The sequence below is a fragment of the Salmo salar genome, chromosome ssa03 (genome assembly GCF_905237065.1).
Source record: "Salmo salar chromosome ssa03, Ssal_v3.1, whole genome shotgun sequence".
Lineage (NCBI taxonomy): Eukaryota > Metazoa > Chordata > Actinopteri > Salmoniformes > Salmonidae > Salmo > Salmo salar.
The window spans coordinates 74,505,474-74,525,457 of record NC_059444.1 but is presented as its reverse complement, the minus strand read 5'-3'; the positions used below and the strand labels follow the sequence as shown (position 1 = coordinate 74,525,457).

Below are 19,984 nucleotides of genomic sequence, written 5' to 3'. Positions count from 1 at the left end.
GGCTCTTTCATTCTGTACCTGTACTCTCCCTATACTGTACCTGTACTGTCCCTGTAGTGTCCCTGTACTGTCCCTGCAGTGTCCCTGTACTGTCCCTGTAGTGTCCCTGTGGTATATCTGTAGTGTCCCTGTAGTGTCTCCGTCGCTCTCACGTCCTCACAGAGTCTCCTGTGATGTCACCGTGTGACCGTGCTGTTGATGCCAGCAGCTTTTTTCCATAGATACCTCTCCTCCCCACCCTCCTCCGCCCGGTTCCCCTCCCGCCCCACCTGACAGTCCTCTGGTCCCAGGTCAGACACTATCTGGCTGAGAGAGAAAGTGCGTCAGCCAGCCAATTTACAGCAGTCCCCAGTGGGTGACCTCCAGGAGAGAGCTATGAGACACAGGAAGGAGGGTAGGAGGCAGAATGTGTGTGTGTGTGTGGGTGTGTGTGTGCATGTGTGTCGGGGGAGGGGGGAGTGTGTGTGTGCGTGTGTGTGTGTGTGTGTGTGTGTGTGTGTGTGTGTGTGTGTGTGTGTGTGTGTGTGTGTGTGTGTGTGAGTGTGTGTGTGTCAGGGGAGGGGGGAGTGTGTGTGTGTTCATGCATGCGTGTGTGTGTGTGTGTGTGCGTGCGTGCGTGCGTGCGTGCGTGCGTGCGTGTGTGTGAGTGTGTGTGTGTGTGTGTGTGTGAAGTATGGATTGCAACAACAGAAGAAGGGGACCCTGGCCAGGCTCTTATTTTCTACCCCAGACTTCATGGCATTACTCTTGACTGAGATCCAACCACCTGTACTGATACAACACTCTAAAACTCATACTGTTATTTCCTACCACAGAGCAGGAATACTGAGCTTCTTACAATATACATGCACAATAAAACCTTAAGTAGGCCAAGATTAATCAGATGAAATACCTTATCTGGGCAGCAGCAGCTAGGAATCTACCATTTATCAGAACACTACAGGCAGCTCTTAGGCCTCAATGCTGATATTTAGCAAATTAGCTTTTTGTATTCCTTCATTTTTGATCTGATAATGTATCTCACCTCATTCCCCTCGCTCTCTCTCTCTCTGTCTTTCTCTCTCTCTCTCCCATTCTTCTTTTGTTTTCTGTCTCCCTCTCCTCAAATCTCAAACTTGTTATCGTGAACATCTCTCCTCGTCTCTTTCCCCACAATACTCTCATCCCATCTTCTACCCCTTTCTTTGTCCCCACTCCTCTTCCTCATCTCCTCTCTCTTTCCGTTTCCCCCTCATCATCTCCTTAATATACTCCTTTATCTTACATTGCTCCTTTTATATCCCTTCACTCCATCTCTCACACTGCATCTCTCTCTCTTTCTCTCTTGCTCGCTCTCTCTCTCCCTTACTCTCTCTACCGCTCGCTCTCTCTCTTTCTTTCTTTCTCCCTCTCTCCCTTTCTCTCTCTCTCTCGCTCTCTCTCCCTCTCTCTCTCTCTCTCTCTCCCTCCCTCCCTCCCTCCCTCCCTCCCTCCCTCCCTCCCTCCCTCCCTCCCTCTCTCTCACTCTCTCACCCTCTCTCTCTCCCCATCTCTCTCTCTTTCCACTCTCCTCCAGTCTTCGTGTGTCCGGGCACACTGCTGCGGGTACAGGCGGCCAGCTCGCTGCAGGAGGCGGAGCATCAATCGGGGGCGTGGTGTAAGGACCCCCTGCAGTCAGGTGACCGGCTCTATGTCATGCCTTGGACTCCCTACCGCACCGACATGCTGTATGAGTACGCCTCCTGGGACGACTTCAGACAGAACCGCGCCACCACCACCTACAAGTGAGCACCGCCTCTGCCCCCCCGCCAGTTCACATCAAATAATCCCTCTGCCTCTGCATTGATTTATTTGAATACTGCTGTAGATGGATGGTGAATGGCAGTGTGGGTTCCATGGGGTCCTGTGGTGATCTGTGGACCACTGGTGGGGCACCTCAGGGGTCAGTGTGAAGTCCAATTAATTTAGTGAAATACATGTTTTTTCTTGTGCTCCATGGGATTGTGAAGTATGAGAACCACTGTTCTAATGTATGTGATCATACAGTTGGTATCTTTGGACATGTGCTTATGGGTTGAGCCGGTCATAGCCCAAAAGCTCATGGGTTATTGATTCTCCTGTCATATTCTGACCACCCACTTCTTCCCCTCCTATAGGTTGCCGAACCGTGTTGATGGCACAGGCTTCGTGGTATACGACGGCGCCGTGTTCTACAATAAGGAGCGCACACGCAACATGGTCAAGTATGACCTGCGCACACGCATCAAGAGCGGCGAGGCCATTATCGCCAACGCCAACTACCACGACACATCGCCCTACCGCTGGGGTGGGAAGAGCGACATCGACCTCGCGGTGGACGAGAACGGGCTGTGGGTCATCTACGCCACAGAGTCCAACAACGGACGACTGGTGGTCAGCCAGGTGGGTGGAGGAGAGGAGGATGGAGGGAATAGAAGAGTGTAAGAGGAGTGTAACAGGGTGATGGAGGGAATAGAAGAGGGAGGAGTGTAACAGGGGGATGGACTTGGACTGGACATTTCTAAGCTCAACTAAAGTAGGCCTAATTGTTTTTTTACAATTATTTCATAAATACACTTTCTTGTGTTTATCACCGTAACACCAGGATTGAGCGTTTGAGAATGGGTGATATTCTACAGTTTCTTCTGTAGTTTGAGATATATTTATGGTTACCATCACCCCCTCTCCTCCCAGGTGAACCCGTACACCCTGCGCTTCGAGGGCACCTGGGAGACCAGCTTCGACAAGAGGCTGGCGTCCAACGCCTTCATGGCGTGCGGCGTGCTCTACGCCGTGCGCAGCGTCTACCAGGACGACGACAGCGAGGCCGGCGGGGACCTGATCCTTTACGCCTACAACACGAACCGTGCCCGGGAGGAGCCCGTCCACATCCCCTTCCCTAACCCCTACCAGTACGTCTCCTCTGTGGACTATAACCCCAGAGACAACCAGCTCTACATCTGGAACAACTATAATGTTCTGAGATACCCGCTGGAGTTCGGACCACCGGACCCCACCACTGGTGAGTCAACGCAGAGTCCTGAGATGTGTGTGTACAGTGAACCTTTATTTCTGGTATCATTTGTCCATTGATGTCAGTTGTAGTGGGATATTTGCACAAATGCAAATCACCACCTGTTCGCCCTCTTGTACGTAGCTTGCTTTTTCAGATTAATTATCCATTGTGTTTTGGGTGAATATTTTAGCGATGCAGGCCTATCTGGAGTTAGTATTTGGCCCTGAGAGAGAGGGAGAGAGAAAGAGAGAGAGAGAGAAAGATGGAGAGAAAGACAGAGGCAGACAGACAGTCTTGTCCCAGTGTTGTTAGAGGAGAGTGGGTGTTTGATCAGTTGAGACTTTTTAGTTGGGATGTGTTACTTTTATGGATGCATTAAAGTTGGTTGTTAATGTCGGTAGTGACTTCTGTCATATACATTTGATCAATAATTGACGTCCTCCTTTCTTCTTCCTTTCTTGCCGTGCACGCTCCCTCCCCCTCTCCAGGGGTAGTGATAGGAACACTGAAAGAGTAATATATAGATGTATTAAAGCTTTGATATGCTCAAAAGTAGTTTGTGCCGTAATTATTATCCGGAGAACTTTTGAACTTCTGAGAGATGTAACATTTACGTGCCTTTCTCTCTTTTATTCATGCTCTGGTTTTGTCTTTGTCTTTCTCTATTCCCCTCTCCCGACTTTCATTCCATCTCTTTTGTTTTATTTCCCTTTTTTTGTCTCTCACTTTCACTTTCCCTATTTATATCTTTGACTTTATTTTGACTTTATTTTGTCATCCTCAATTATTTTATTTATACATGTACTTTATTATGTGTTTTAAAACTAAACTAAATCACCCCCCCGTCTCTCTCTCTTCAGGCCCTCTGACGACCACTCAGGTGACCAGCACCACTCCAGCCCGACCTTTCACCTCCAGTTCTAGCCCTGCTACCACCCGCCCCCTGGCCCCCACCTCTCACCCCATTGGCGCTATCAACAAGGGCCCTGACCTGCGGCCAATCACAGCCACCGTACCAGTCACCAGGCGGCCTCCCCGCCCGCCCGTCCAGGGCCCGGAGCCCCAGGTGTGTGAGTCCAGAGTCGCCAGAGGGGTGCAGTGGCCCTCCACCCAGAGAGGAGAGACTGTGGACCGCCCCTGTCCTAAAGGATCACTAGGTGGGGACTGACTATTACAGTGTTTCCTGTATGTATGAGTGTGTGGTTATTTGAGTTGGGGTGTGTGGTTGTGCGTGCATGTGTGTCTGTGGTTTTTGTTAGTTTTTTGTATGCGCTCAAGTACACGTGTGAATATACATACATGTGCGTGTGTTTTTTTCTTCGTTTGTGTGTATTTCTGTGTGTGTGCGTGCACGTGTGTGTTTCCCAGTGTGTCTCTGTTTCAGTCTGTGTGTGTTTTCCAGTGTGTCTGTTTCAGTGTGTGTGTGTGTGTGTGTGTGTGTGTGTGTGTGTGTGTGTGTGTGTGTGTGTGTGTGTGTGTGTGTGTGTGTGTTTTCCAGTGTGTCACTGTTTCAGTGTGTTTGTGCTGCAGCTCTTGTTTTTCCCCTGGCTGGCTGTGCTGTCTCCCCCTCTCCTCTCCTGTCCCACTGTTGGTCTCAGTAGCAGGCTGGATCCCAGAGGACTCCCTCTACATGAAAGCCCGTCCTTCTCTCCTCTCCTCTCCAAATGAAAGAGTCATTTCACAGCAAAACAGGGATAGCCAAGTGAAAGTGTGGAATAATGAAATGAAAGACTGAACAAAACAGGATACACCTCCCTTCATGCTAGCTTCTATAACTCCAAACATGCAAGCATCAAATATCCCTCTCGAGTTCCAGAAAATAATAGAATATCTTTTACCACCACTCCCCCTCCATCTCTTCTTGCTTTTCTGTGTTCTCACTCTCTCTCTCATCTCTGACAACAACAGTAACGCTAAATTAGCAGCTGGCTTAATTGCCATGTCTTGGCAGAGATTTCAAAGCCAATCTGCACTAGATGGAGGAGGGTAGGGAGCGGAGGGGGGGGAAAGGAGGGTACTTCTGCTCTGATTCCTCTGCTGCTGTGTTGTCTCTCTGTCTTCTCCCTTCTTCTGTCTCCCTCTCTCCCTTTCTCCCTCTCTTCTCCCTCGCTCGCTCCCTCTCTTCTCTCTCTCTCCCTCTCTCTTCTCCCCTCTCTCTCTCTTCTCCCCTCTCTCCCTCTCTTCTCCTTTCTTCTCTCTCCCTCTCTTCTCCCTCTCTCCTTCTCTTCTCCCCTCTCTTCTGTTGTTCCCTGTATGGAGCTGTTTGTGTAGCGGCAGTGGAAAGACCCTTCCTTGGTTGATCCCAGTGTGTTGTCCTCTCTCTGAACTCTCCTAACTAAACGGAAAACTTAGCTGAAAACGAGGGGTGGCGGGAGGTCCCTCCCTTGAGGTGTTATTCTTGCAGATGAGAGACGATGCCTGATGGCGCCGTCTTTGGTGTGTGTGTGTGTGTGTGTGGGGGGCTGTGTGTGTGTGTAGCGCACGTTTGTGTGAATTTGTGTTCCTTTAAAGCCATGTTCTTATAGCCAACTCATTTGAAAGCCTACCCCTCCCTTCTCGTTCTTTCTCTTTCTGTCCTACACTCCATTATTTAACCTTTCCACTTCTGTCCCATTTTCTCTCACACACTTCCTCCTCCCTCCTCCCTCTCTTTTCTCTCCTCCGCCGAACCACTCAAAGTATTGCATATTTAAAGTTCATTTCATTTACTCTTTTTTTTATCTGTCGTACTCTTTGCCCTGTTCCTTTTCTCTTTAAAATCCATCTCTCTATAATTGCCCAATACCTAATGCTTATTATCTCTCCATCCCTCTCTTCCTCCCTCCATTCCTTTCTCCCTTCCTCCCTGGCCCTCCCAGGCATCGCCTCATTCCAGTGCTTGGCGGCTCCGGTCATGTGGAACCCTCGGGGCCCTGACCTCAGTAACTGCACCTCTCCCTGGGTCAACCAGGTAGCCCAGAAGGTAAGACCTCCACCTCTACTAGTCCCTCTGTTGGGGGCCTCTGGCCCTGCCTCTGGCCCTAGGTGTCTGTGTCCATATGCACACTGCCATTAGCATGTCTCCTAGGCTCTCCTGATTAAAACCCATCACCACCATAACACTAAGGTTTTCACTCATTAGAATGACTCATTTCAACTAGACCCATATTCAAATGCATCCACTCTTCATTCTCCACTTTCTATAGTTAGTCATTCACCCTATGGAAGGCCATTAAGGTCAAGATAATGGAAATACTATTTTTATTGAGTATCTTTAAAGTATATTTAAAGATAATTGAATTACAACTATTTTTATTGAGTATATTTAAAGTATATTTAAAGATAATTGAATTACAACTATTTTCATTCAGTATATTTAAAGTATATTTAAAGATAATTGAGTTACAGCTATTTTTGTTGAGTATATTTAAAGTATATTTAAAGATAATTGAATTACAACTATTTTCCTTGAGTATATTTAACGTATATTTAAAGATAATTGAGTTACAACTATTTTATTGAGTATATTTAAAGTGTATTTTTATGAAAACCGTGAGTCTACTCCGCACCCTCAACCACTCTCAACCATCAGCAACCCCCAACACACACTCCTCTGTGTAGTACCCAGTGGTGGAAATGTGTGTCTCTGTGTGTAGATAAAGAGTGGTGAGAATGCTGCCAACATAGCTGGGGAGTTGGTGAACCACACACGGGGGCGGATCCACGCTGGTGATGTCAGCTCGTCAGTGCGTCTGATGGAACAGCTGCTGGACATACTGGATGCCCAGCTTCAGGCCCTGCGGCCCGGCAACAAGGAGTCAGCCGCACGCAACTACAACAAGGTAGAAGACACACATGTGCAAACACACACCACACACCACACACACACACAGATAGATGTACACACACACAAAGTTGTACAAACACACACACTCACAGACAAACTGAACTGGGTGTTTAAAAATGCATGCTAACAGACCCATAGTGTATAACATCCCTCTAGACTTGCAGTTTGCCATTGTTTTGGTATTACAGTACCCTATAGAAGTGTACTGTAATTCTATTGTCCTCCCTCCTCTCAGCTCCAGAAGAGAGAGCGGACCTGTCGGGCTTACATCCAGGTAACTTTCCCCTTTAATCCCCACACTTTAAATGGAGAATATCTTCTAGCCTACCAGTGTACTGACTACTGAGAATAATGTGGGAAAGATAACCCCTAGCCTGTAGTAGACGTATGTGTGTACTGTATAGGATTTCTTTAGGCTGAGATATATCATGTAATGTGTTCAGAATCATTCTAGTTGCAGGCGGAGCACGGTGCAGCGGTGTGTGTGTGCGTGTGTGTGTGTGTGTGTACGTATGCGTGTGTGTGTGTAAGCGTGCTGCGTGTGTGCGTGTACAGGTGCATGTGTCTGCATGCTGCGAGCGTGCGTGTGTGTGTGCGCTGTATGGCTGATATCTCTGTGGATGCCTCAGTGAAATGTTTCTGTAATATTTCCTCAGGCTGCTAGTTGCTTTGTAGTTTTCCCTCATGTTCATAGTATCTCTCTGAAATGTGGGGCGGAGTAATAGAAGCGGTAGTAATGTTTCTGTGACATATCTCGGCTAGGTTTCACTGTAATGTTACTATAGTGATATACGTTGCTGTATGAGCCTTGGCTGTGTACAGTTCAGTACAGTATGATATCTCTGGCTATGTGGAAGGGGTCATTTGATAGTATGAAATGATCCTGTGTGTGATATCGTAGTATGTATGATGTATTTCTACATATTAATGATTTCTGTCATCCTGCAGCAAATGTGTTCCTTAACCTGTCTGTTGTGCATTGGAACAAAATACATAGAAATCTGCAGTGGTGTACGATCTATGCAAAGTGTGCTGTGTTGTGGTGTGTCACTAGAGCACCCTTGTTTAGCATTGGTTGTACTGTAGCTTATGAAGTAACAGAGATGTAATACAGTATATGGTAAATATATATAATTAGAATGGTTTTAATAGGTTTAGTGTAAGGGGAAATGTATGGTGATTGTGTGAAGAGCATAGAAGTGCAGCTGTAATTCTCTCCCTTCCACTGTACAATGAAGAATAATCTATTGACCCTGTGTGTGTCATACAGGCCTGTATAGTACAAGAGAATCACATGATGAATCAAACATACAGGCCTGTATAGTACAAGAGAGTCACACGATGAATCAAACATACAGGCCTGTATAGTACAAGAGAATCACAGAGATGAATAAAAAATACAGGCCTGTATAGTACAAGAGAATCACACGATGAATCAAACATACAGGCCTGCATAGTATAAGAGAATTACATGATGAATCAAACATACAGGCCTGCAAAGTATAAGAGAATTACATGATGAATCAAACATACAGGCCTGCATAGTATAAGAGAATTACATGGTGAATCAAACATACAGGCCTCTGTTATAAATTGGATAACAGGTCAAACGTCTACTTATAAGAGTAGAGCAGCAGAAAATGTAATGTACAGCAGTAGCATTTGTAAGTCGCTCTGGATAAGTGTGTCTGCTAAATGACGTAAATGTAATGTAAATGTAGCATGTGTAATGTAATGCAGTGTAATACAGCAGTGTGAACCTTAGCGCCCCCTCTGTGTTGCCAGGCGGTAGTGCAGACAGTGGACAACCTGCTGCGTACAGAGGCTCTGGAGTCATGGCAGGACATGAACACTACGGAGCAAGCCCACACTGCCACCATGTTATTGGACGTCCTGGAGAAAGGAGCCTTCCTATTGGCCAACAACATGTACGGCAACCGCTTCACCGACCGGGCCCCCAATATCGGTAAGAAATAGGGGGAAATGGAAGCAGTGGGGTGCATGCATGTGTGTGATTAGTAATTGTAATTAGTAGCAAAAGTAATTCCAGTAGGTGGATTGGTGTAGAGCAGGGCATGCTCAATATCCTGGCAAAGCAGAACAACTCTAACTCTTTGTTCCCATGTGCCTGTGTGTGTATCTTAGATCTGGAGGTAAACGTGTTGAACACAGAGATGGACCTTCAGGACCTGTCCTTTCCTCAGAACTACGTGAGCGACAGCACCATCCAGCTCTCCGCCTCTACCATCAAACAGTACAGCCGCAATGGTCAGTAACCTTATCACGGTCATCACATCACAGTCAAACCCTACAGCGCTCCCGGTCACTTCATGACCTGAGATATGGGCTCGGGGATCTCTCGTTCACTTCATGAACTGAGATATGGGCTCGGGGATTTCCCGGTCACTTCATAACCTGAGATATGGGCTCAGGGATCTCTCGTTCACTTCATGACCTGAGATATGGGCTCGGGGATCTCTCGTTCACTTCATGACCTGAGATATGGGCTCGGGGATTTCCCGGTCACTTCATAACCTGAGATATGGGCTCGGGGATCTCCCGTTCACTTCATGACCTGAGATATGGGCTCATGGATCTCCCGTTCACTTCATGACCTGAGATATGGGCTCGGGGATTTCCCGTTCACTTCATGACCTGAGATATGGGCTTGGGGATTTCCCGTTCACTTCATGACCTGAGATATGGGCTCGGGGATCTCCCGGTTACATCATGAACCTGAGATATGGGCTCGGGGATCTCCCGGTTACTTCATGACCTGAGATATGGGCTCAGGGATCTCCCGTTCACTTCATGACCTGAGATATGGGCTTATGGATTTCCCGTTCACTTCATGACCTGAGATTTGGGCTCGGGGATCTCTCACTCAATGTTTCCATTTGCATTTTCATGCGAGTCTAAAGTAATCTGCATGCAGTTGACCAAGTTATTGTTTCATAATAACAGGCCAATCAGATTAATAAAAGCGCTGAGACCATTTCGTCCTTGATGGTTTCCTAACAGCACTCCTAATAGAATAGCTAGAGAGGCGTGTAGATGACTATCACCCACAGCCTGACAGAGCAATCTCAGCTCTCGCTCTCTCTCTCCCTTGCTCCGTCTCTCCACCATCTTATACCCCTCTCTCATCTCTTCTCCCGCTTCAAGCCCCCCTCTTCCTCCCCCTCTCCCTCCCTCCATTCCTCCTCTCCCTCCCTCCAGTCCTCCACCCATCCCTCCCTCTCCCCCTTCTCTGTTTTCTGTCAGCGCTCGGCTCTGCAGTGGGAACCAGATTAGAATGATTGAAACAAACGCACATGAAAAATTCATATGGAATAATAGGAGATCTGTGAATGCTTGAGGGATGAATGTTCCATTGCCCTCCACATTAAATCTCCCCTCTTTCCCACCAGTCAAAATGAAACGGTTCTTACCATCATTCTAACCTTCACTAACTCTCTCTCTCTTTCTCTCTCTCTCTGTCACTCTGCCTCTCTCCCTTTCCTCCTTTCCCCCTTACTATTCCCCCTGTCCTCTCTCTCGCTATTTCTGTCTTCTTCTCTTTTTACTATTCCTCCTTTTCCTCTCCTTTACCTCTTTCTCTTTTCTCTCTCTCTCCTTCCCCCTTCCCTCTCCTTTACCTCTTTATTTTCTCTCTCTCTCTGACTCCCTCTCCTTCCCCCTTCCCTCTCCTTTACTACTTTATTTTCTCTCTCTCTCTCTCTCTCTCTGACTCTCTCTCCTTCCCCCTTCCCTCTTCTTTACCTCTTTCTTTTCTCTCTCTCTGTCTGACTCTCTCTCCTTCCCCCCTTCCCTCTCCTTTACCTCTTTCTTTTCTCTCTCTCTGTCTGACTCTCTCTCCTTCCCCCTTCCCTCTCCTTTACCTCTTTATTTTCTCTCTCTCTGTCTGACTCTCTCTCCTTCCCCCTTCCCTCTCCTTTACCTCTTTATTTTCTCTCTCTCTGTCTGACTCTCTCTCCTTCCCCCTTCCCTCTCCTTTACCTCTTTATTTTCTCTCTCTCTGTCTGACTCTCTCTCCTTCCCCCTTCCCTCTCCTTTACCTCTTTATTTTCTCTCTCTCTGTCTGACTCTCTCTCCTTGTTATGCTCCCTTCACACACTATTTCTGTTTCTATTTTCTCTTTTTTCCTTTCCCTCTCTCATTTCCCCTCTCTATCTCTCTTTCTTCTTCTATCTCCCTCTCCCCGTCTCTCTCTCTGACCCTTTCGCTCTCTACCCGCCTCTCCCCGTCTATCCCTGTCTCGCCCCGTCTCTCATCTCTCTCTCCCCCTCCAGGCCAAGTCAAGGTAGTGTTTGTTCTTTATAAGAACTTGGGCTCCTTCCTGTCTACGGAGAACGCCACGGTGAAGATGGAGCTGGAGGCAGCACCGGGGGAGCGGGGCTTGGCGGTCAACTCCCACGTCATCGCCGCCTCCATCAATAAAGAGTCCAGCAGAGTGTTCCTCACTGAGCCGGTGGTGTTCACACTCAAACACTTACAGGTATACATACACTTACATGTAATGTTATACGCTTACATACTTACAGAACGGCTCATAATATTGGCCGGAACATAGCAAATGGAATGGCATCAAACGCATGAAAACCATGTGTTTGATGTATTTGATACCATTCCACTCATTACGCTCCAGCTATTACCACAAGCCCATCCTCCCCAATTAAGGTGCCACCAACCTCCTGTGACTCACACACATACAGTCCACACACTCTCCCATACACACAATACACTCCCATACACACAATGCACTCCCACACACACTACACTCCCATACACACAATACACACCCATACACACAATACAAACCCTACACACAATACATTCCCATACACAATACATTCCCATACACAATACATTCCCATACACAATACACTCCCATACACACAATACACTCCCATACACACAATACACACCTATACACACAATACACACCCATACACAAATCATTCCCATACACAATTAATTCCCATACACAATACACTCCCATACACACAATATACACCCATACACAATACAAACCCTACACACAATACACACCCATACACAATACATTCCCATACACAATACACTCCCATGCACACAATACACTCCCATACACACAATACACTCCCATACACACAATACACACCTATACACACAATACACACCCATACACAAATCATTCCCATACACAATTAATTCCCATACACAATACACTCCCATACACACAATATACACCCATACACAATACAAACCCTACACACAATACAAACCCTACACACAATACATTCCCATACACAATACATTCCCATACACAATTCATTCCCATACACAATACACTCCCATACACACAATACACTCCCATACACACAATACACACCTATACACACAATACACACCCATACACAAATCATTCCCATACACAATTAATTCCCATACACAATACACTCCCATACACACAATATACACCCATACACAATACAAACCCTACACACAATACACACCCATACACAATACATTCCCATACACAATACACTCCCATGCACACAATACACTCCCATACACACAATATACACCTATACACAATACACTCCCATACACACAATACACTCCCATACACAATACACTCCAGTATGCACTCTTCACTCACATACACACAATACACTCCAATATACACACTACACTCACATAAAAATGACACTCACATACACTTGCATAAACCGAAAGGTTGCAAGATTGAATCCCCGAGCTGACAATTTAAAAATCTGTCTTTCTGCCCCTGAATAAGGCAGTTAACCCACTGTTTCTCGGCCGTCATTGAAAATAACAATTTGTTCTTAACTGACTTGCCTAGTTAAATTAAGGTAAAAATAAATAAATAAAATAATAATAAATAAATAAACATAAATGTACATTGACATAATATACACATACAGGAGGTTAAACACTACGTCACATACTGTACTGTAGTAGACTAACAAGCCCATACACGTACTGTACTGTAGTAGACAAACAAGCCCATACACATACTGTACTGTAGTAGACAAACAAGCCCATACACATACTGTACTGTAGTAGACAAACAAGCCCATACACATACTGTACTGTAGTAGACAAACAAGCCCATACACATACTGTACTGTAGTAGACAAACAAGCCCATACACATACTGTACTGTAGTAGACTAACAAGCCCATACACATACTGTACTGTAGTAGACAAACAAGCCCATACACATACTGTACTGTAGTAGACAAACAAGCCCATACACATACTGTATACAGAGCATCAAACACTACGTCCCCCACACTGTACACCCTGTTCTGTTACTGTACACATGCATTACAATATATTTCACCTCTCACCCTTTCTCTCTCTCTCCCACATATTTGCCAACTGTTTAAATAGGCTGTATTTTATTTCCCTGTCATCTGCTTGTACTGTATATAAACATGTTTAAATGGATTGCAGCACTTTATGTTTGTTATTTATGTTTGTGTGTTGTTATAAAGCCTGCGACAGAACCATTTACCTTGGGTATCAATAAAGTTAATTAATTTTCATTTGAAATTACCCCCCCCCCTCTCTCTCTCACTCTCTCCCTCCAGTTGGAGAACCACTACAGTCCCAACTGTTCGTTCTGGAATTACTCTGAGCGGTCGATGACAGGCCAGTGGTCGTCTCAGGGCTGTAGACTGCTGGACACCAACAGCACACACACCACCTGCTCCTGTTCCCACCTCACCAACTTTGCTGTGCTCATGGCCCACCACCAGCCTGATGTAGGTCCAGTGGATATTACACACACACACACACACACACACACACACACACACACACACACACACACACACACACACACACACACACACACACACACACACACACACACACACACACACACACACACACAGACATACCAACAGACAGACACACACCAAGGTTATTATTATAGTAAATGAAAACCCAAAAATCATCAGCCGCCTCAATGTTGTTTTAGAGAATTTGGCAGTACGTCCTACGGGCCTCACAACCGCAGACCAGGTGTTATCACGCCAGCCCAGGACCTCCACATCCGGCTATACTGAAACTGTTATCTTTGACTCCAAAACTAACTACAATAATAAAAACCATCAAGAATTATGTTCAGTTTTAGTAATTTCTTGGGCGGGAGGGGGGAAAATAGAATGGGGTTTTCAAGCTATTTTTATAGGGTTTTCAAGCTTCGGAATCTGGCGAGTCACGTTGAGATTGACTTTATAATTTAAAGGTAGACTCAGCGAGATGATGTTGCCATGAGCAGCACCACATATATTGGGCGCGTTTGAGTGGTAAGGCTTAATATACAGTGCCTTGCAAAAATATTCATTCCCCTTGGCGTTTTTCGTATTTTGTTGCATTACAACCTGTAATTTAAATGGATTTTTGTTTGGATTTCATTTAATGGACATACATAAAATAGTCCAAATTGGTGAAGTGAAATGAAAAAAATTACTTGTTTCAAAAAATTCCCAAAAAATGTTAACGAAAAGTGGTGCGTGTATATGTATTCACCCCCTTTGCTATGAAGCCCCTAAATAAGATCTGGTGCAACCAATTACCTTCAGAAGTCTCATAATTACTTAAATAAAGTCCACCTGTGTGCAATCTAAGTGTCACATGATCTAAGAATATATACACCTGTTCTGAAAGGCGCCAGTGTCTGCAACTCCAGTAAGCAAGGGGCACCACCAAGCAAGCGGCACCATGAAGACCAAAGAGCTCTCCAAACAGGTCAGGGACAAAGTTGTGGAGAAGTACAGATCAGGGTTGGGTTGTAAAAAATATCAGAAACTTTGAACATCCCACAGAGAACCATTAAATCTGTTAGTAAAAATGTGAAAGAATATGGCACCACAACAAACCGGCCAACAGAGGACCGCCCACCAAAACTCACGGACCAGGCAAGGAGGGCATTAATCAGAGAGGCAACAAAGAGACCAAAGATAACCTCGAAGGAGCTGCAAAGCTCCACAGTGGAGATTGGAGTATCTGTCCATAGGACCACTTTAAGCCCTACACTCCACAGAGCTGGGCTTTACGGAAGAGTGGCCAGAAAAAAGCCATTGCTTTTTTGTGTTAGCCAAAAGGCATGTGGGAGACTTCCCAAACATATGGAAGAAGGTACTCTGGTCAGATGAGACTAAAATGTAGCTTTTTGGCCATCCAGGAAAACGCTATGTCTGGCTCAAACCCAACACCTCTCATCACCCTGAGAATCCCATCCCCACAGTGAAGCATGGTGGTGGCAGCATCATGCTGTGGCGATGTTTTTCATCGGCAGGGACTGGGAAACTGGTCAGAATTGAATGAATGATGGCTGGCGCTAAATATAGGGAAATTCTTGAGGGAAACCTGTTTCAGTCATCCAGAGATTTGAGACTGGGACGGAGGTTCACCTTCCAGCAGGACAATGACTCTAAGCATACTGCTAAAGCAACACTCGAGTGGTTTAAGGGGAAACATTTCAAAGTCTTGGAATGGCCTAGTCAAAGCCCAGACCTCAATCCAATTGAGAATCTGTGTTATGACTTAAATATTGCTGTACACCAGTGGAACCCATCCAGCTTGAAGGAGCTGGACCAGTTTTGCTTTGAAGAATGGGCAAAAATCCCAGTGGCTAGATGTGCCAAGCTTGTAGAGACATACCCCAAGACACTTGCAGCTGTAATTGCTGCAAAAGGTGTCTCTACAAAGTATTGACTTTGGGGGGGTGAATAGTTATGCACTCTCAAGTTTCACAATAAAAAATATTTTGCATCTTCAAAGTGGTAGGCATGTTCTGTAAATCAAAAGACACAAATCCCCCAAAAATCAATTTTAATCCCAGGTTGTAAGGCAACAAAATAGGGAAAATGCCAAGGGTGGTGAATACTTTCGCAAGCCACTGTATGTGCGTGTACATTGGACTATCAACTGGTGAGAGAGCCTCAAATATCACATTATATATAAACTCAGCAAAAAAAGAAACATCCCTTTTTCAAGGACCCTGTCTTTCAAAGATAATTCATAAAAATCCAAATAACTTCACATATCTTCATTGTAAAGGGTTTAAACACTGTTTCCCATGCTTGTTCAATGAACCATAAACAACTAATGAACATGCACATGTGGAACGGTCGTTAAGACACTAAGAGCTTACAGACGGTAGGCAATTAGAGCCAGTTATGAAAACGTAGGACACTAAAGAGGCCTTTCTACTGACTCTGAAAAATACCAAAAGAAAGATGCCCAACTGCGTGAACATGCCTTAGGCATGCTGCAAGGAGGCATGAGGATTGCAGATGTGGCCAGGGCAATAAATTGCAATGTCCATACTGTGAGACCCCTAAGACAGCGCTACAGGGGGACAGGACGGACAGCTGGTCATCCTCACAGTGGCAGACCACGTGTAACAACACCTGCAAAGGATTGGTACATCCAAACATCACATCTGCGGGACATGTTTGGATGTCTGGGACATGTTGGATCGGAGGGTGAGGGCTAGGGACATTCCCCCCAGAAATGTCCGGGAACTTGCAGGTGCCTTGGTGGAAGAGTGGGGTAACATCTCACAGCAAGAACTGGCAAATCTGGTGCAGTCCATGAGGAGAAGATGCACTGCAGTACTTATTGCAGCTGGTGGCCACACCAGATGATGACTGTTACTTTTGATTTTGACCCCCCCCCCCCTTTGTTCAGGGACACATTATTCAATTTCTGTTAGTCACATGTCTGTGGAACTTGTTCAGTTTATGTCTCAGTTGTTGAATCTTGTTATGTTCATACAAATATTTACACATGTTAAGTTTGCTGAAAATAAACGCAGTTGACAGTGAGAGGACGTTTATTTTTTTTGCTGAATTTACATATACAGTATCTGAATCACGACAAAGTGTGTTCCTGTTTCAGTCATGTCTTTGGTCACTTCCCGTGGGTCAAACAAAAACACCATAATGATTGGTTGACAATAGAGCCTCCTACAATGCAGGCAATGGCTACAGGATGAAGTTGATGAAGAGCAAATGCAGAAACTTGAAGTTGACTGCAGTTAAAACTTCCTGATCTTTGACCACATGGTTTTTGTAAAGTTCATGCAGTTATCATATAGGCACAAGTCAGAAAGTTTTTATCCGGGAATTTATCCATGCAACACACTTTGGAAGGCTGTGACCAAAAATGGTCAACAACTTGACAAAAGTGATCAAATGTGCCCTGTTTCTGCGATAACTCTTGGACTCTTGACAACATGATAAAATGTTATTACACCTTGCTGAATCAAGCAAGGTGTTGTAGCAAACGATGAATAAAATGGGCTTGGAACCACTCACCCTGGCAGTTTGACTGGTAAACTCATGGGTACACTCTCAATGTCTGCCTGGTATTGTGACACAATCATTTCCATGGTAATGTAGAATGTTCATTCAAATTATGTTAACTGCTGTGGCTAATACAATGGAATATATGTTTATGAATCTCATTAGAGCTGAATCAACAAATCACAGCACATATAATTAGGATTTTGAATACTAGAATGGACATGAACCTTCTTATGATGGGATAAAGATCAGCCATTTTGGTCAGGGAGTTGGTCAACCAGTGCTGTGACAAGATATCAAAGTAACTGCAAATATGCCAACATTCTATTCAAACAATGCAGTCAATCGACATCCATAAACTTGCTGAAATCAGTTTCTGATGGAACGTTGAGAGTTTATTAAATAGCCCCTCTAGTAATTTAACAGGATCTCAATGACACAGCACATATTGATGGCCGTCACTAGATAACACACCCGCAGTCATAATTATGACTAAAATCCACCCATTCCTACAATATCCCCACCCATTTCTACTATTTCTCAAAACAGGAAGTAAAAGCAGGAAGTAAAAACAAGAAATTCATAGACATAGCTATGCATGCAAGGACTGACCATGCATGATATCCAAATGATAGTTTTAACCATGTTTTTTATGCTATACATTGTTTGTTTACATTTACTTTGTTTCCAAACAGAATAAACAAGCTTGTTTTTGAAGTCCTGATGTGCTACGACAGTTGAACTAAGCTCATTTATAAGTTATATTCTTCAATAATCAATAGGTGCATGTCATTCATTTACAAGGCAAAACATCTATGTAGCAACTGCTGATTGCCCCTTTAAACTAAATAAAAACTAGTAAAGTGAATGTGAAACTAATTGAAACTAAACTGAATTTGAAACAATATCCTTCAAACTAATAGATATAAAAATGAATATAAAACACTAAACTATAATAACCTTGGCACACACACACACATACATGCACACATGCACGCACACACAAACACACACATGCATGTAAACACACACACTTACTCAAACTACTCTCTCTTTCTCCTTCAATCTCTCTCTCTTTTTATTTCTCCCTCCCACGCACTCACACTTACAAATTCATGTCCTGCAACTCTGACTGACATTCACTTGAATGTGAATGTCATGTATTTTTTCAGGATGTCTCGTCTCCTTGTCTCTACATTTTAGCTGAATGTGAATACATTTACAAATATATACTCTCTCTCTCACTCTCACCCTGTCCCTCCTTGTCTTTCTCCTTGTCTCCCATCATTCCTACCTCCCATCCCTTTCCTCCCTATATCTGTCTCCCCTCACCTCTCCTCTTCCTCTTCTCCCCCATCTCTCTCCCCCACCCCTAAACCTCCCTCTCCATCCCCACCATCCCTCTCTCCACAGTACCCTGGGAGGATGCACGAGTTGATCCTGTTTGTGATCACCTGGGTGGGCATAGTGATCAGCCTGGTGTGCCTGGCTATCTGCATCTCTACCTTTTGCTTCCTGCGGGGCCTGCAGACTGACCGCAACACCATCCACAAGAACCTCTGCATCAACCTCTTCATCGCAGAGCTCCTCTTCCTTATCGGCATCGACAAGACCCAGTACCACGTGAGTAGGGGAGGGGAGAGGGAGAGAGGGACATGTAGCCTGGTTCCAGATCTGTTTGTGCTCTCTTGTATAAAGACATTGTCATGTGGCATGTGAAATAACTGATCTGGGGCCAGGCTAGGGGACAAGTGCCTCGTACATGGAACACTTAATACAGGACAGAGAGACGTCTGTCTCACACTTGGAACGCCATCAGACAGACTAAAGGGGAAGTGCTGTTCATTATGGACCATGAGAATGGAAAGGTCCTTCATTATAGGGCTTGAATGACCCTATGCTGTCCTTTTCTGGATCTTACTCACCTTCCTTTGCTATTTTCCCTTTCTCTTTCACTCCTTTTCACCCCTCTGTTTTTTAAATCTGTCTTTTTATTTTATATTACTCTCCTTCTCATTCTTTCTCTCTCTCACTCCCTGACCTCCCTCTGTCTCCCCCTGTCTCTTTCTCCTTCTCTCTCTGTCTCTCAGATTGCCTGTCCGATCTTTGCTGGGCTGCTTCACTTCTTCTTCCTGGCTGCATTCTCCTGGATGTGTTTGGAGGGGGTGCAGCTCTATCTGTTGCTGGTGGAGGTGTTTGAGAGCGAGTACTCCCGCAAGAAGTACTACTACCTGTGTGGCTACTGCTTCCCAGCTCTGGTGGTGGGCATCTCGGCAGCCATAGACTACCGGAGCTATGGGACCAAGAAAGCGTACGTGTGAAGCAGTCCCTTTTCACCTGTAGATTGAGAGACAGGATTATGCTAGTTTAGAGTGCCTAGACTATTCCCCTAACAGGGAATGTAATATGGAGTGTAGTGTGAAGAGGATTGTTCTCTTTCGTTGTCTTCCCCCCCATGGACAAGGGTTTTGAACAGAGTTAGCCGAAGCCTGCTGATTAGCTTCTGTAAGATATCTTCCGAGACAGGGGACGAGTGTGGGTGTGTGATGTGTGATGTGTGATTTGTGTGTGTGTGTGTGTGTGTGTGTGTGTGTGTGTGTGTGTGTGTGTGTGTGTGTGTGTGTGTGTGTGTGTGTGTGTGTGTGTGTGTGTGTGCGCATGGGTGCATGTGTGCGAGTGTGACTGTGATATTTGAATCTTTTCCTATGTCCCATGTCTAGGTGCTGGTTGCGGGTGGATAACTACTTCATCTGGAGCTTCATTGGCCCTGTTTCTTTTGTTATTATGGTACAGTCATTCATTATGATGCTATTA

General features: G+C 45.2%; 1 protein-coding gene across 3 annotated transcripts in view; it reads left to right on the top strand.

The window, feature by feature from the left end:
* The window catches only part of adgrl1a (adhesion G protein-coupled receptor L1a), a 162,782-nt gene that overhangs the window by 126,797 nt on the left and 16,001 nt on the right, over positions 1 to 19,984 (top strand). For all 3 annotated transcript variants that reach the window (XM_045715416.1, XM_045715417.1, XM_045715415.1), the window contains 14 exons: positions 1,556 to 1,763; positions 2,136 to 2,400; positions 2,692 to 3,019; positions 3,874 to 4,170; positions 5,872 to 5,975; positions 6,649 to 6,834; positions 7,075 to 7,113; positions 8,625 to 8,805; positions 8,985 to 9,107; positions 11,132 to 11,337; positions 13,442 to 13,615; positions 18,584 to 18,793; positions 19,261 to 19,481; positions 19,891 to 19,957. In XM_045715416.1, the coding sequence (XP_045571372.1) occupies positions 1,556 to 1,763; positions 2,136 to 2,400; positions 2,692 to 3,019; positions 3,874 to 4,170; positions 5,872 to 5,975; positions 6,649 to 6,834; positions 7,075 to 7,113; positions 8,625 to 8,805; positions 8,985 to 9,107; positions 11,132 to 11,337; positions 13,442 to 13,615; positions 18,584 to 18,793; positions 19,261 to 19,481; positions 19,891 to 19,957 (2,609 nt within the window). The remainder of the gene's footprint in view (positions 1 to 1,555; positions 1,764 to 2,135; positions 2,401 to 2,691; positions 3,020 to 3,873; positions 4,171 to 5,871; positions 5,976 to 6,648; positions 6,835 to 7,074; positions 7,114 to 8,624; positions 8,806 to 8,984; positions 9,108 to 11,131; positions 11,338 to 13,441; positions 13,616 to 18,583; positions 18,794 to 19,260; positions 19,482 to 19,890; positions 19,958 to 19,984) is intronic.